Source organism: Dermacentor andersoni, chromosome 1 (assembly GCF_023375885.2).
Source record: "Dermacentor andersoni chromosome 1, qqDerAnde1_hic_scaffold, whole genome shotgun sequence".
In the NCBI taxonomy this organism is placed as follows: domain Eukaryota; kingdom Metazoa; phylum Arthropoda; class Arachnida; order Ixodida; family Ixodidae; genus Dermacentor; species Dermacentor andersoni.
The window spans coordinates 22,110,575-22,128,932 of NC_092814.1; the positions used below are offsets into that span (position 1 = coordinate 22,110,575).

The 18,358-nt window shown below is 48.0% G+C and overlaps 1 protein-coding gene and 1 pseudogene across 3 annotated transcripts in view; both read right to left on the minus strand.

Moving 5' to 3' along the window:
- Window positions 1-18,358, minus strand: part of LOC126545442 (transcription elongation regulator 1) — a 354,732-nt gene that overhangs the window by 177,036 nt on the left and 159,338 nt on the right. For all 3 annotated transcript variants that reach the window (XM_055061241.2, XM_050193319.3, XM_050193318.3), the window contains exon 8: window positions 13,972-14,129. In XM_055061241.2, the coding sequence (XP_054917216.1) occupies window positions 13,972-14,129 (158 nt within the window). The remainder of the gene's footprint in view (window positions 1-13,971; window positions 14,130-18,358) is intronic.
- On the minus strand, window positions 806-8,379 carry LOC140215325 (uncharacterized; annotated as a pseudogene).

An 18,358-nucleotide genomic window follows, 5' to 3' on the forward strand; every position in this document is an offset into this window, starting at 1 on the left:
TGAAGATTACGTCGCTGTAGACAAGGCGGTCGAAACGTGCGGTGCACTAACGGATAAAGAGATTGTGGAGATTATTGGACCCCAGGAAAGCAACTATGACGTTAAGACGAGCCGCCACCTAAGGCTGCCGATGCAGCTGCGGGCCTTGCTCTCGCGGAGCGCTTCCTGGTAACGCGGAAGAAGCATTCTGCCACATCTACAGCCTGCAGAACTTGCTTTCAGCAGCGCGATTCGGCAAGAAGAAACAGAGCAAGATGACCGACTATTTTTCTTAGAGAAAATACTCGATTTCGCTACCAATAAAGTGCTGTTTTTGTGCTTTGTGCTTAATTGGAAGTTCGTTTAATTCGAAGTTTCTTGCGGTCCCCGTGAACTTCGTATTAATGGGAGTCGACTGTACATAAGAAGCCGATCAATGAAATAGCGGTAAGAGGGAAAATAGAGGAATTCCAGATCAAGCTACAGAACAGGTATTCGGCTTTAACCCGGGAAGAGGACCTTAGTGTTGAAGCAATGAACAACAATCTTGTGGGCACCATTAAGGGGGGACGTGGCTTTGAAAATCAACTGCCTTATTTCTTCATGTATTTTGATGAAAATTGGCGCACATGTTTAGAATGTCTCCCTGATGCTTCCATAAAAGTTTCAGAGTGATACCTTGAGAACATTTTATTAAATTTGATTCAGCAGAATGTTTCAACCTCAAACTTTGTGAAGAGCCTGGGGAACTTAAAAAACGTGATAGAAGGCTTGTTAAGTACTGACTGCATAGCTAAATGCACGCTGAAGGTCATGACATTCTTGCTTTTCTTTTTTTTTTTTTTTTTTCAACACAAATATTTTGGAGTGTCATCTTTTATGTTACCTTCGTATCAAGCACACTTTCGGGGTGAACGAATAGCCACATCATAAATTTATAAAACGTCCAGGCCTAAAAGCAAGAATGTCACGACCTCCACTGTAGCCCAAGGAACAAGACAAAAAAGACAGAGTCAGAATAGGCAATAGGACAAACAGTAACAAAGGAATCAGCTCCACAAACTGTGCAGAAAGGCAAAAACACAGTTTTGAGAAAAAGGCCTTCAAAGTTTTGTCTTGCCTCCACTCTTCTAAAATGCACCAGGATTGTATAACTTGGTGTCCTTATCACAGCGGGGCTTCTTGGGCATGTGGCCTTTCATCTGATGTTTTTTTAAATGCCTTTTTTTTTTTTCGTAGGGCATCCTTTTCTGCAGCTCTTTGAAGGGAATGCTTTCCTGGCTTCAAGCCAAGTGAAGCACAAAACTGTCTGTTGTAGTGGCCGCACGTCTACCGATAACCTACACGTGCGCTACTGGGACACGCCCCTTTGATAAGAGCTTATATACCGCAGCGCCGAGCGTAGCCGGCGCACTTCTTCCCAGCTTATCACAGTCGGCAGCCCAGCTGTGCTGGTGCTCGCCAGTCACCTTGTCAATGGAATAAAGCAATTCCCTTTGCGTACTGTCCCTGCAACTGCCTGGTTCCTGCCTGCCTGGAAGAACACCACATAATGGCGACGAGGATCAACGCATCGACAGCGGGACCCTGCAGCTAAGTTGACAGTCTCTTCTTTGGAACCGACAATACTGCGAAATGGCCTCGCAGCTGGGACAGATGGAACCTTTTGATGACTCGACCAGCGACTGGACGTCGTACGACGAGCGACTCTCATCGTATCTGAGGGCAAACAAGGTTCCAGCCGACCTTCAAGTCGACGTTTTCGTGAGTCTCATCGGTCCGAAAACCTACCAACTGTTAAAGTCTTTGACTGCTCCCGATACGCCTACATCGAAATCGTTAAGCGAGTTGAGGGAAGTTTTGAGCAAACACCTGTCACCAAAGCCATCCGTTATTGCCGAGAGAGCCAAGTTTTATCGTGCCGTGCAGGGCGAAACGCAGACGATAGCCCAGTTTGTAGAAGAGATACGCAGGCTAGCTCAAACCTGCGATTTCGGTTCTTTTCTCGACGATGCGCTTCGCGACAAGTTTGTGTGTGGCATGCGGCAAATAGATATCCAGAGACAGCTGTTCGTCGAGGACAAGCACTTAACTTTCCAGAAGGCAGTTGACCGTGCTCTGGCATCCGAGGCCGCAATGAACAATGCAGTGACAGCCCCTGATTTATCAGATAGCGGTGGCCTAGTTCACCGAATGCAGAGCGGAAAGCAGAAAAATAAGTACGCAAGTAAACATGCCAAATCCCAGCAGTGTTATCGCTGTGGTTCTTTTATGCACGATGCGCAAGCGTGTCCGCACGCACGAGCTACTTGCTTCGAATGTAACCGGCAGGGGCGCACACGCAGAATGTGCAGAGCAAGAGCGGAACCAAAAAACCAGAAGCAGTGTATGCGCACGCTTGAGTGCAAGACCCAGCACGACTTCACTAAGCTCAACAGTGTCGACGTGTCACAAACGGCACCCATAATGGTAGGCGTAAATGTAGAAGGAACTACCGTAAACATGGAGCTCGACACTGGAGCAGCAGTATCGGTCATGTCGCACCATCAGGCTAAAGTGTACTTTCCTGGTGTTCGTTTGCAACCAACAAAGATGCAACTGAAGACGTACACAGGGGAAACCGTAAAGCCTATAGGAGTAATGGATGTGCTGGTCCGCCACAATAACCAAGAGGCACGATTGCCGCTTTACATTGTTCCGCAAGGCGGACTACCGCTCTTAGGTCGCAACTGGCTACAGCATATCAGGCTAGACTGGGGTGGCATTCGAGGTCTTTGCAAGGTGTCCACTGCGTCAGGCAGTCCACCTGCAGCACTAGAAACTCTGCTACGGAAAAACGAAGACCTGTTTAAGGATGAGTTAGGGACCATACAAGGAGAGCAGGCAAGCCTCAAGTTTAAGGATGACCAAGTGCCTCGTTTTCTAAAAGCACCGAGTGTGCCTTTCGCTCTTGTGAAAAGGGTAGAGGCTGAATTGGAAAAGCTCGAGAAGTTGAGAATCATTTCTCGTGTCGCCAGTAGCAAGTATGCTACGCCAATTGTTCCCGTAGTAAAGAGCGATGGGTCGATTAGAATCTGTGGAGATTACAAACTCACGCTGAACCCAATCCTAGATGTAGAAACGTACCCGCTTCCAAAGCTCGATGAGCTTTTGGCAGCATTAGCTGGCGGTCAGAAATTCTCCAAAATTGATTTAAGTCGGGCTTATCAGCAAGTCGAGATGGACGAGGAATCCAAAGCCTACCTGACCTTGAACACGTCCAAGGGCTTATATGTTGTTAACCGCTTGCCTTTTGGCATTGCCTCAGCGCCGGCGATCTTTCAGAAGATCATGGATAATATTCTGAAGGGCCTTGACGGAGTTACTTGTTACATCGATGACATCATGGTCACCGGAAAGGCTGAACAGGAGCACCTAAAGAATTTGGAGGCGGTATTGAGACGGTTATCAGACAGAGGCATCCGGGTAAAGACAGAAAAATGCGAGTTTTTCAAAGACAAGTTGCAGTACTTGGGACATGTCATTAGCGCGCACGGAATTGAACCGGCAACTGACAAGCTAGAAGCCATCGCAAAGGCTCCGCGTCCCACGGACAAGCAGCAATTGCATTCACTGTTGGGCTTGATAAACTACTATGGCAAGTTTGTTCCTAACCTGTCAAACGTCATTTTACCCCTAAACAGATTGCTGCGCCTCGATGTTCCCTGGGCCTGGAGTGACGAGTGCGAAGCAGCCTTCTCGCATATCAAGCAGCTGCTGTCGCAGCCACCGGTTCTCGCTCACTACGACCCCAGTGCGCCCCTGCAACTGTCGTGTGATGCATCAGCATACGGTATAGGAGCTGTCATCTCTCATGCGGAGCCAAATGGTCAGTGCCATCCGGTTGCGTACGCATCACGTACCTTATCCTCAGCGGAGGTCAACTATAGTCAACTGAAAAAAGAGGCGCTCGCTCTAGTTTTCGGCGTCAAACGTTTCCAGTACTATCTTTTCGGGCGTTCATTTGTTCTCGTTACTGACCACAAACCCTTGCAGACAATTTTCGGTCCCAAGACGGGAATACCAACTGTTGCCGCAGCTAGACTGCAACGCTGGGCTTTAGTTCTGTCTGCTTACAATTTTACTTTGAAGTATAAGCCATCGAGTCAAAACGCCGAAGCAGATTGCTTATCTCGATTGCCTCTGCCAAGTGAAAGTGAAGAATGCTCGGATGACCAGTTTTATCTCCTACACATGCAGTCCTTGCCAATTAACTGTCGTGATGTGGCACGCGAAACTGCCCGAGATCCGATTCTAAAGATAGTCATGCAGCACGTAATGAACGGTTGGCCTGAGACCATCGTGAGTGAAGAAATGAAGCCGTTTTTTCACAGACGCTGTGAACTTTCTGCACAGCTAGGGTGTCTTCTTCTTGGAATGCGTGTCGTTATTCCTCGGAAACACCAGTCGCAGATGCTCGAAGAATTGCACCAGGGACATCCTGGAATTGTTTGGATGAAAGAACTAGCACGTAGTTACGTGTGGTGGCCAGGCATCGATTGCGACATTGAGACCCAAGTGCGTTCTTGCAACCCCTGTTTAACTCAACGTGCGATGCCTTGCCCGGCTCCTTTGCACCCGTGGGCATGGCCAACCAGACCATGGGAACGTCTGCATATCGATTTTGCAGGACCTTTCAAGGGCGCCATGTTCCTGGTTGTGGTCGACGCTCACTCCAAGTGGCCGAAGGTGTGCCAAATGCGAGACATGTCCGCGGAAAACACAGTAAACCGTCTCCACGAAATCTTCTGCAGGTTTGGTTACCCTGAAGTTGTGGTATCTGACAATGGACCGCAGTTCATCTCGGCTGTGTTTTCAAACTATCTTAAGAGCATTGGCACGCGCCATGTAAGGACGTCAGCCTACCATCCGAGCAGTAATGGACAAGCTGAACGATTTGTCCAAACTTTGAAAGCGGCACTGCGGAAAAGTACTGCCGCGAGCTTAAGCACCACGTTGGGAGAGTTTTTATTGTCTTACAGGAACACTCCACATGCCACCACGGGCGAGGCGCCGGCCACTCTCCTGCTACAGCGTAGACTCCGCACCCGTCTAGATGCCGTCAAGCCCTCGCTGCAGCAGAAGGTTTCGACGCAGCAGTTCGTCCAGACAGTGTGTCGCAAGCAGCGCGCGCGTGAACTCGCTGTGGGTGACAGTGTTCTTGTGCGAAATTTCAGACGCGGTGCAAAGTGGTTGCCTGGGATTGTGTTAGGGCGGACTGGACCTGTTTCATACAGAGTTCGTGTGGAAACCGGTCGAGGTGTGTTTGCCTGGAAGCGCCACCAGAACCACATAATTCAAGCCAGGGATATGGACTTTCCGTACATCCCTGAACAGCGAGACTACCCCGAGCAGCCGCGACCCGACAGCCCCGACCCGGTGCAGCCAGCTTCGTCTTCTCTTCCAGCCACGGCAGAGCGGCATTATCCTGCAAGGCAGTGGCGCCCTCCAGACCGCTATGTGCCATGAACTACTTTTGTTTCAGTGCATGCGCCCGAACTACAATAAGAACGGGGGAGTGTAGTGGCCGCACGTCTACCGATAACCTACACGTGCGCTACTGCGACACGCCCCTTTGATAAGAGCTTATATACCGCGGCGCCGAGCGTAGCCGGCGCACTTCTTCCCAGCTTATCACAGTCGGCGGCCCAGCTGTGCTGGTGCTCGCCAGTCACCTTGTCAATGGAATAAAGCAATTCCCTTTGCGTACTGTCCCTGCAACCGCCTGGTTCCTGCCTGCCTGGAAGAACACCACATCTGTATGCACGAAGCGTTCTGGCGTTGTACTTGCAGACTGCCTCATTGACAGCTGTCTCCGCTGCAATCAATGAAGCATTTTGCTCTTTTGGTAGAATTGACCAAATGACAGAGTGGAGACTCTCGGCTGCATTCTGAGTCTTCTTGCCTTGGCAACGGCCGAGTAGCTGAGGATCCGAGAGGCGTTGATACACAGGCAGCAACACAGCTGAAACATGTGTTGCCTTTTGTACTTATGTTCTGGCGGAGCTTTACCTTCAGCTTCTGCAGCCCGGTGTCTGCACCAGCTCATGGGTCGTGGAGGGCAGAGCTCATAATGAGGGTCTTTATCTGATGAAGTGATATAATAGAAGGTTGCCATTATGGCCCTTTGCATATCATCTACTTCACTACTGTTGCGTATGGCCATGCCATAATAATTGGTGAGCTTTTTGATTAGGTCTTGGGTCAGGCCACCCTTCCCTCCAATTGGTTTACCTCTTCTGTTTTTTGAGACAAGTGTTCGCAGGGCTGTACCCATCCTCTTTTTCACGTGATTGATACAGTCCTCTTTGTTGAATGTAATGAAGCCATAAGCCTTGTCTTCACAAAGGGCCTGGAAAGTGCAGCTATCCCCATCACAAACAGTAGATGTGTAGCGGAGGTCATTCCTTTCCAGTGACCTTCTGAACAAGATCAACGCTGCCTCGACCTCCATTCGGCTTGAGTTTGCATTGGTGTTCTTTTGGCACACGTGATTCTCTTTCTATTCACTGTAGCCTTCATCGTTTTCTTTCAGCCCAAGCGTGCATTCATGTCTTCTGTTCGAGAGCACAATGCAGTCAAGCACCAGACCAGTCTAAAATTCAATTATTGTGCCCACACCAATATGGGATGCCTGACCACGTGTCATCCATGTCCCTTCGTAGACTACCGTCACATCTTTTGTGAATGCCAGGTCCATTTCGCTGTAAACTATCCGCACGGCTGCCACAGCATCAGAAAAGAGACTTGCCGCAGACATCTCACCAGCAGGCCTGAATATTGATTTCAGATGTCTTTGGAATGTCTTATGGTGAAAGCCTCTGTGTGAAACGTTCATTACTGGCCAAAAGTCAGTCAGTGCAGTTGCCCCTCTGCTGGTGGTTTTAATTGCTTGCATTGCACGCATATACACGTCAAAAACCTTACCACCCTCTACTCGCGGCGATGACCATTCACTTGCAACAATGCCGCAGGCATTGCAGGTCAGTAGCATTCGTGCAGCCAATCCATGCCTTGTTCCCGAAGGAACAGTCAGTCCCGGCTGAGAGCATTCTTGGCACAAGGCATTCTTGTACAAAGCATTCAATGCTGTGACCTGCACAACCAAAAACTCATCCGCCAGCTCCACATCGGCTCAACTTCCACTCTCACCTGTGAGCTTCATTATTCTCTCGAGGGCCAAAACAGAACTGAGTGATGCTTGCATTGTCTCGGCTCGCCCACGAGAAGCTTCTATCGATATGTAGTGCGGTTCCAAGTGAGCCTGAATTGTACTGCCGAATCTCGACTGCATTTCATCCACGCGCGAAGTGCTTGGTCGCGGGTCCGAGTCGTCGGCACCTGAAATGCTTGGTCGCAGGTCCGAGTCGTTGGCACCTGAAGTGCTTGGTCGCAGGTCCGAGTCGTCGGCACCTGAAGTGCTTGGTCACAGGTCCGAGTCGTCGGCACCTGAAGTGCTTGGTCGCAGGTCCGAGTCGTCGGCACCTGAAGTGCCTGGTCGCAGGTCCGAGTCGTCGGCACCTGAAGTGCCTGGTCGCAGGTCCGAGTCGTCGGCACCTGAAGTGCTTAGTCGCAGGTCCGAGTCGTCGGCACCTGAAGTGCTTGGTCGCGGGTCCAAGACGTCGGTGCCCGAGGTGCTTGGTCGTGGGTCTGAGTTGTCGGCGCGCGAGGTGCGTCGGCGCACAAGATACGTCGTCGCGGGTCCGAGACTTCGGTGCGCGAGGTGCTTGGTTGCGGGTCCGAGTCATTGGCACGTGAGGTGCTTGGTTGCGGGTCCGAGGCATCCATACATTGAGGGAACTGCTGCTGTGTGTCCATGATGTCCGCGCTGCACTGAACATTAGCAGAATCAGCACTGGAAGCTGTTCACAACGCTTTACTTTTGGGCATCGGAGACTTGCGCTTACGGCTGCCAAATTGATGCGAAGTTTTGTATTTCTTCTTGCGCCGTCGCCGATCCATGATCACAGCCGAGATCTAACGCGAAACTACGCCACAAAGCTTCGGAGCCGCTACCGAAACTATGGAGAGGCTCGTGATATGGGCGATGGAGAACGTAGCTGCGGGAAGAGCAGACGACGCGCGGAACTTCGCCCGCCATTGCTAGGGGCAACCGCTTCGGAGACCAACAGTCCGCGCGCCGCCAATCAGGAACCGCCGCGAGACCGTGAAACTTTTGCTTTTTCTGCGTTTGTTTTCGCTCGGAGGATGCCGGGAAGGCGGCAGATTTGAAGTTGAAGAAATGCTCTTTCTGTTGTGACCGAGATGGCGGCGCTCGGTTGCGCCGTTACGGAGATATCGTGGCTTGAAAAACACCGTCTTTTTGTGATTTCCGCAAAACTTCTCATCGCCGTGGCTGATACAACAATTTTTTTAAAGCACTTCTAAGCGGTTTTCAGGGAAGATATTTTAGAATCAGGTAGAGAAAGGGTTAAAAAAACTGAAAATCGGATTTTTGAAAAATACCGTATTTACCCGCGTATAACCCGCCCCTGCGTATAACCCGCACCCCTAACTTTGAACTCGGCGGAAAAAAAAAAAAAAACTCGCGTATAACCCGCACGTTTACCTGAAAAAAAAAAATGAGCGCTAGAAAGATGCAACTCACACTCAGTGATCATTTCGTTTTCAGAACATTTATTCAAACGACCGCCACCACGTCACTGGTTATCCGATTCTTAATCGTCGCCGCTCTCACTACTGCCATCCGAGGCTTCATCGCCACTCTCAAAGACGTAGTCGTCCTCGGAACCATCCAAACTATTACTGATCGCACATTTTTTAAAGCTTTTCCGCACCAAATCGGCCGGTATCGCTTTCCACGCATCCACGATCCACTGGCACAGCAATGGAATATCAGGCCTTCGCACGCGTCCCGTCGGTGTGAGGGCGTAAATGCCGTCGGCCATCCACTGGGCATACAGCCGCTTCACGTGTGCCTTGAACGGCTTGTTCAGGCACACGTCGAGTGGCTGTAGCATGGACGTCATGCCGCCAGGTATTATGACGAGGTCGGTGCTGGTCTCGGCAAGGCGAGCCTTCACCGCATCAGTGCAGTGGCCTCTGAAGGAATCTAGTACGAGCATCGACCGGCGTGCCAGCAAGGCACCTGGTCTTCGCTCCCAGATTACTCGAAGCCAGTCACCGACTGGGCCACTGTTCATCCACGAATTTTCTTCCGCACGCACAACGATTCCTGGGGGCAGTGGAATGCTAGGTAGCGTCTTGCGTTTGAAAATGACATACGGGCGCAGTTTCGTGCCGTCAGCCAAAGCGCATAGCATGACTGTGCAGCGCAGCTTGGCATTTCCGCCGGTCAGCACGCTGACTGATTTGGAGCCCTTTTTTTCCATGGTCGTGTCCATCGGCATCTCAAAGTACACAGGTGTTTGATCAGCATTTCCCACCTGAGACAGCAAATAGCTGTGCTCCTTCCGAAGTGCGATCACATATCGTTGAAAGTTCAACAACTTTTCCTCGTAGGCTTCAGGAAGCCGCTGGCACATGGTTGTTCGCCGCCGCATAGAAAATCCATGTCTTCGCATGAAGCGCTGAAGCCATCCACGGCTTGCACGAAACTCACGTGGAATGTTCAATTCCCGGGCCAACTTCAGGGCTTCCATTTGCGCCATCTCAGTCGAAACAGCGTGGCCACGACTTCTCTGCTCCTCAATGAACTTCGCAAGCTGCGTCTCGAGGTGGGGGTACGCGCCAGTCTTCGGACCCCGAAACGCTCGCCTGTCCCGGTTCGTTGCTTCGAGACTCTCTTTTTTCTTCCTCCAGTCGCGAATGCACGACTCGTCGACGTCATGCTGTCTTGCAGCAGCTCTGTTGCCGATTTCTTCGGCAGCGGCTATAATCTTTAGCTTCTCTTTCGCTGTGAAACACTGCCGTCGAGTCGCACTCATGATGCCAAAACAAAGCAGGCAAACAGTGCAAACTGGGGTAAGTACAATAAACAGCGCCTAACGCGAGGCTCAACAATGCTGGCCTTTCGTTGGCCCTTCATCGGCTTGACAAGCGTCGATGACGATGGGGATGGCGGACTACACGGGGAGGCCGCCGCACATTGCGGTGAAGCCGACCCCCCCCCTCCCAAGGAAAAAATTCGCAGATAACCCGCACCCCCACTTTTTAAACGCGTTTTTTCACATTTTGGTGCGGGTTATACGCGAATAAATACGGTAGGTTTTTCGGTCATTTTTCCCATGCGAAAGCAGCGTCCCCCCTTAAGGAGTGTGCAATAGAAGTCGGTTGTAACTCTGTTAGACAGGATACCAGTAAGCTATCGCAGGAGACGAAAGATCTGATCAAGAAACACCAATGTATGAAAGCCTCTAACCCTACAGCTAGAATAGAAGTGGCAGAACTTTCTTAGTTAATCAACAAGCGTAAGACAGCTGACATAACGAAGTATAATATGGATAGAATTGAACATGCTCTCAGGAATGGAGGAAGCCTAAAAGCAGTGAAGAAGAAACTAGGAATTGGCAAGAATCAGATGTATGCGTTAAGAGACAAAGCCGGCAATGTCACTACTAATACGGGTGAGATAGTTCAAGTGGCTGAGGAGTTCTATAGAGATTTATACAGTACCAGTGACACCCACGACGATAATGGAAGAGAGAATAGTATAGAGGAATTCGCAATCCCACAAGTAACGCCGGAAGAAGTAAAGAAAGCCTTGGGAGCTACGCAAAGGGGGAAAGCAGCTGGGGAGGATCAGGTAATAGCAGATTTGTTGAAGGATGGTGGGCAGATTGTTCTAGAGAAACTGGCCACACTGTATACGCAATGCCTCATGACCTCGAGCGTACCGGAATCTAGGAAGAACGCTAACGTAATCCTAATCGATAGGAAAGGGGACGCCAAAGACTTGAAAACTACAGACCGATCAGCTTACTGTCAGTTGCCTACAAACTATTTACTAAGGTAATCGCAAATAGAATCAGGAACACCTTAGACTCCTGTCAAGAAAAGGACCAGGCAGGATTCCGTAAAGGCTACTCAACAATAGACCATATTCACACTATCAATCAGGTGATAGAGAAATGTGCAGAATAGAACCAACCCTTATATATAGCTTTCATTAATTGTGAGAAAGCGTTTGATTCTGTCGAAACATCAGCAGTGATGGAGGCATTACGGAATCAGGGTGTAGACGAGCCATAAGTAAAAATACTGAAAGATATCTATAGTGGCTCCACAGCCACCGTAGTCCTCCATAAAGAAAGCAACAAAATCCCAATAAAGAAAGGCGTCAGGCAGGGAGATACGATCTCTCCAATGCTATTCACAGCATGTTTACAGGAGGTATTCGGAGACCTGGATTGGGAAGAATTGGGGATAAGAGTTAATGGAGAATACCTTAGTAACTTGCGATTCGCTGATGATATTGCCTTGCTTAGTAACTCTGGGGACCAACTGCAATGCATGCTCACTGACCTGGAGAGGCAAAGCAGAAGGGTGGGTCTAATAATTAATCTGCAGAGAACTAAAGTAATGCTCAACAGTCTCGGAACAGAACAGCAGTTTACGATAGGTAACGAGGCACTGGAAGTGGTAAGGAAATACAACTACTTAGCGCAGGTAGTGACCATGGATCCGGATCATGAGACTGAAATAATCAGAAGAATAAGTATGGGCTGGGGTGCGTTTGGCAGGCATTCTCAAATCATGAACAGCAGGTTGCCACTATCCCTCAAGAGAAAAGTATATAACAGCTTTGTCTTAACAATACTCACGTATGGGGCAGAAACCTGGAGGCTTACGAAAAGGGTTCTGCTTAAATTGAGGACGACGGAACGAGCTATGGAAAGAAGAATGATGGGTGTAACGTTAAGGGATAAGAAAAGAGCAGATTGGGCGAGAGATTAAAAGATCATGGGGTTTTACGTGCCAAAACCACTTTCTGATTATGAGGCACGCCGTAGTGGAGGACTCCGGAGGACTCCGCCAGCCACATGACCCGTGAGAAGTGCCTGTTTTATTTTTTGTCATTGGAGCTAAACGGGGCATGCTGTCTTTCTCTCCAAAATCTTATACTGCTTTTTGAGAAGGCAAATTGTCTTCAGGCACAGGCTCCTCAGATTCATGTACTTTAAAATTAAATTATGGGGTTTTACGTGCCAAAACCACTTTCTGATTATGAGGCACGCTGTAGTGGGGGACTCCGGAAATTTTGACCACCCGGGGTTCTTTAACGTGCACCTAAATCTAAGTACACGGGTGTTTTCGCATTTCGCCCCCATCGAAATGCGGCCGCCGTGGCCGAGATTCGATCCCGCGACCTTATGCTCAGCAGCCCAACACCATAGCCACTGAGCAACCACGGCGGGTGAGATTGGGCGAGGGAACAAACGCGAGTTAATGACATCTTAGTTAAAATCAAGAAAAAGAAATGGGCATGGGCAAGACATGTAATGAGGAAGGAAGATAACCGATGGTCATTAAGGGTTACAGACTGGATTCCAAGGGAAGGGAAGTGTAGCAGGGGGCGGCAGAAAGTTAGGTGGGCGGATGAGATTAATGTTGAATTCCAATGGCGGAGTTGGAGCAGCCGACGTACTCCGCGAGCGAGCACTTGACTCTGGCATAGAGCAACGCCTCCAAATCTGCGAAGGAACACAACCTGAAGCAAGGCGGAAGCGGAACTTCTATCACCGAGTTACCCAGGATACCTTGCGTGTTGTTATTTCCTTCCGCTGTTTGCTCCCAGCACCACCGCACCAGTCACTTGTCTCTTCAGCACCGTTCACCCATTGATTAAAGAACGTTCACCTGTTTTTTTCAAAGTGCGGAATGGATATCTCGCCAAGCGTGCAGCAGCTCTTGCTTGCTCGCGAGTTGTGACTGGTGGCGCCTCCCAGCAGACAAACGTGGTAAAGGAAATACGTCACGCAGACTTCCGGTCCACTCCGCCGATTTTGGCGGTGCATCTTTTTCTGCTCCACGGAGTGACTACCGCTCTGAATCCACTCCGACTCTCTCATTTGAATGCCTTACTCCCGCCCTCACTCTGTCATTGGAACAAACTTGCTCCGAAACGAGCAGAAAAATTTGCTCCGACTCCGCCATTGGAATTCAACATAAGAAGTTTGCAGGGACGACATGGCCACAATTAGTACGTGACCAAGGTAGTTGGAGAAATATGGGAGAGGCCTTTGCTCTGCAGTGGGCGTAGCCAGGCTGATGATGATGATGACCCCTTCAAGCACAACGACGCACTTCATAATGATCCCAGCGACTGATGGAGGAGGTGGAGGAGTACCTCCACCTACCTGTTCAGTCCTGCTTGGAGATTCCTTTTCTGTGGTGGAAGAACTTTGGTAAAGTCTAGTACCCGTCACTGCCCAAGCTACCGTCACTGTACAAACTAGCTTGGCTATACCTCTCAGCGCCACCAACCGAAGTGTCAAGTGAGATGTTCTCATCAACAGGGAATGTTGTCACTACTGGAACAGAACACCTTCCTGAGCATGTTGAGCAATTAGTGTTTATTTATGCACAGCAACATGCATTAGGAAGAAAGGCTGAGTGAGCACAGTGGTCTGAATAAATTTAAAAATGAGAAGTCTCTTGCCCCATGTCAGTTCTGGTTGCCTCACTTTTATAATGGTTCAAAAAAATATATTGAATAAAACAGTCAGCAATGATCATTGTAACAAGACAATGTAATTCACTCCATAACTTTTTCCGTTGTGTATTAGTGGTCCCAAATATTCGCTTCAATTCAAATTTATTGCAATTACATAACTATTCACTTTGTACATGCTTTGAAGTGAAAAACCCCTTTTCGCACATAGCTAGTTGTGTGGCTATACTGACTCAATGTTAATGCATTACTGTCAACAGTCATCGTGTGATGGGTTCTGCTGAATTTTTTTTCCACGTGAGGCATGGGCTCTGTGCAACTGCTCTTTGAATTCACAAAAAAGGCTTGACTGCTCTTACCTTAGACCCAGTGGATTTGTCTGTCTGAGTTGCATCTGCAGCAGCAGAGTCTGCTGCACTTCGAGGCTCTCCAGTTGCAGAGTTGGGCCCAGACTTAGCAGCATCTGCATTTCCAGAGCCACTGCCATCGGACGCCGTGCCAGCAGCTGCAAGAGCCTCTGTAAAGCAGCACACAACACATTGCTGCAAACTGCGCACATGCACAACAGATAATTTGCTGCATTTGACTTAATTAAAAAAAACAGCTCAATGATCAACAGGGCACAGATATATAGAGCCATTCCAGCTGAACAGAAATACAATACTGAACACTGACATGTGTCTTACACGAATGGCTGTTAAAATGTTTCAATAACCTTACACCAAGCACTGGAGGCATTGCTGTCGCAAGCTACAATTCTGCATCTGTGAAAATGACGAGCGCTGGAAATTATTCTAAATAACTAAAAGGGGATTTAAATTACTGCAGGGTTCTTGAATATTATCCTGCAATATCATACTATCTTAATAAAAAGGGCATTTTCATTTATCAGCAGCAGCAGCAGCCTATTTTATGCCCACTGCAGGACGAAGGCCTCTCCCTGCGATCTCCAATTACCCATCTTGCGCAAACAGATTCCAACTAGTGCCTGCGCATTTCCTAATTTCATCGCCCCCCCTAGTCTTCTGGCGTCCTCAACTGCACTTCGCTTCTCTTGGCACCCATTCTGTAACCCTAATCGTCCACCGGTTATCTAACCTATGGCCTTATCTAACATATCCTGCCCAGCTTAATTTTTTTTCTCTTAATGTGGATTAAAATATCGGCTATCCTCGTTTGCTCTCTGATCCATACCACTCTCTTCCTGTCTTTTAACGTTACGCCTGTCATTGTCCGTTCCACCGCTTTTTGCACAGTCCTTAACTTGTTCTTGAGCTTGAGCTCCAAGTCTCTGCCCAATATGTTAGCACTGGTAAAATGCACTGATTGTACAACTTCCTTTTCAACGATAATGGTTAGCTTCCAGTCGGGAGTTGACAATGTCTGCCGTATGCGATCCAACCCATCTTTATTCTTCTATGAATTTCCTTCTCATGATCAGGGTTCCCTGTTATTAATTGACCTAGGTAAACGTAATCTTTCACATGCTCTAGTGGCTGACTGGCGATCCTGAGCTCTTGTTCCTTTGCCCGGCTATTCATCATTATCTTTGTCTTCTGCATATTAATCTTCAACCCCACTCTTACACTTCCTCTGTTAAGGTCCTCAATCATTTGTGGTAGCTCATCTACAGTGTTGCTCAACAGAACAATGTCATCGGCAAACGAAAGTTACCGAGATATTCGCCGCCTATCCTTACTCCTAAGCCTTCCCAGTTTAATAGCTGGAACAGTTCTTCCAAGTACACAGTGAACAGCACTGGAGAGATTGTGTCTCCTTGTGTGACCCCTTCCTTTATAGGTTTTTTAATGTTATACTGGCACAGTGTACCATGCAAGATAATTATTTTTACAAGGTAAGCATTTTTGTTGCTGTTATTTTTCAATAAACAAACTGTTTACAATGTGGGAATGCAAACACATCCCTGACGAGAACGCCTGCTCGCCACCCAAAGGTTTTCAAAATTTTTACAGATTGTTGCCAGACTTTGTTCTACAGTTGGTCCTGGGTATATGAAACTCAAAAAGTATCTTGAAATCATTTGATAAAGTAGACGTCCGTTAACTGGAATCCGGTTGATTTGATCCCAACTGGAGGTGCAATCTGGTACCCATACATTTCTAGGGCCCAGACTTCTGTTATTTTGATCTTCAAATTAGCCTTCACTGGATAATTCAAACTTGAATGGTTAGCACGCACACGTGTGACCCAAATGGTGATCCCAGAGACTCCAAAAGTGGCAGCATCTGTCTTGGTTGCACTTAGGGTACAGTGAATGCGGCAAACACACGTCATCTCTCATCAAAAACGCCTATTTTTGGCCAGCTCGAGGAATATTTTAAGACAAAGATTGGTAGTTTACAAGAAATTATATATATTATATTTACGCAATTCCAATGCTCATGTTTTTCTCCAAAAAATTAGTACGAAGAAAATTGCCTGTTAAGGCAATCCGATACGAAATCAAAACTCTGGCCACATTCGCAACAGCCGAGCTTATCCAACGTCACTGCCTATGTCATCACAAGATGGCGACCATGGATGGTGACAGAACAAGTTCTTGCAAAGCATGACAATGAATCACTTTCCCTCCAATTATGAGAGCACATGGAAACAAAAAGTTGTTTTATGTTTAAGGGGAGTTGCTCCTCAAATCATGTTTTTCGCTAAATTTCTGTTTTGAGTTATTGTTAAATGATTTTTGGACATTCGACTCTAATTCCCCGATAGAACCAAGGCCGAATTCGAAGAAGAAATCGGTGAAAAATCAATCTGAATCAGCCGCGGTTGGCTCTCAAAACTGCAAATTTATGTGAATGTCGGCTATCTGTAACTGGGAAGGTTGGGCCAACATATGGAGCTCGACAGTTCGAAATGTGCTGGCTGTGTAAAGCGTTCATTTTCCAAAAATTTTCATAATATTCCGATTGTATTTTTATGAATACAGATGTTTACAACTTTCAGATGCATTTTTCTCAATTTGCATATTCAGGCAGTTTTGATAAGTAGCATACAAACTTTCTTACACGTAAAATTAGCATATCTTAACGAAATTTTGCACACAGCGCCTTCGGACAGTGTAGAGTGCACATATCAATCTAAAATATTGATACCGTACAGAAGGATTGGAACAATATAGTGGGTCGTCTTCTCCAGCGCTTTCTAGTGGGTCGTCCTCTTCAGTGCTTTTGCTCATGAATGCCGCTCGTGCTGGGCGTCCATGCCCTGATCTAGCAGTCGGTCTCTAATGCCGGCGACTAAAAACGCCTTTAAAAGTGGTGAATGAAGGGTGCTTCAGCCTACAACATCCACCCAGGAACTTTAATCCTGTACCCTACGCTCAGCCTGAAGACACACCCCAGCACATCCCAGCAAGTGCCTCCTCCGTCCATCATGTGCTCTGGTGTGCTTTGCCACAGCGACCCTGCCATTTTCAGTGGTGCAGACGACACCAATGTTGAGGACTGGCTGACGACATATGAGAGGGTAAGCGCCCACAACAAATGGGACGACCCTGCGAAACTGAGTAACGTGTTCTTCTATATCGCTGGTGTCTCCATTCTCTGGTACAACCATGAGTCCGATTTTCTGATGTGGCCCTCGTTCAAGACCTCTTTAGTGGCTGTGTTTGGTCACCTGGCTGTGCCTCAGCTCCTCGTTGCAGCACAAGCAAAAGGCGTCCCCAGTTGCCCCCTCCAACGACGGACGTTTTTCTCACCAATGCTGAAGTCCCGCCTGCTTGAATGTTTGACGATGCCTCTGCGGCGAGCACAACTTTTCGTTTCTGGCATCGCCTGTTTGGTACCATTACGGTAACGCCATGCTGCACACCGATACTTAGCCACCATACCGATACAACACATGTCAAAATGGCGACGTCGCTCTTGTACTTTGGTTGGCTACTGGCACTGCTAGTAACGGCTGCGATACTGAATTTTCTAGATGGCGCTAGCTCTGCACCATATCTATCATTTTCGATTACAAACTGGCACGCTTATTGAAATCCTCGAATCTAAGCCGACCCGAGAGTTTGGTATATGATTATTTGAAGGAAAAGAAAACTATCGGCCTAGATTCGGATAAATACGGAATGAAGGAATGGAATGAATTTGCATGGCCAAGTTCACGAAACGCTACTACATAAGGACCGGACTACTTGTGTGGCCAAAACTTCGCAAAGCACGGCTTTCCTGGAGGATAAACAAATTCACTCAACTTCCAGCATTTTATTGCTAACCTCCATAGAAAGGACTTTAACCCTGGAACTTTAGCAAGAGTGCCTGCTTGTTACACAGTGACAAAGGGAGTTCCGCTGCTTCTTAGCACAGTAAGTTTCTGGTTCATTATCTACACACATCCACAATTAACACGTAAACTTACGCCCATTCTATCATCAACATATCAGGAATATGTAAATGGGCGCCCTCTTGAGTGAATGCACCGAAGCATGGGTGACGGTGACTACAACCACAACACTTGAACATGAACATTTCATGACAACCCACAGAGTAAGCAAGTGACCAGCGATAATATGTCTTTGCTACAAACTATACAAAGTAAAGGACATCTACTTTCCAAGCCCTTGGTCACAGCAAGAACAAATGTATCACAACAGAGCACACCCGCGAGCGATTAGGCAGAAAATAAGCAATCGAATAGTAACCAGACCGAGAAGCATTAATGAGTCAGAAACATGAAAAGCTGCCGGCTTGAAAGTGTTTGATCAATAAAGAATGAAGAGCAAAC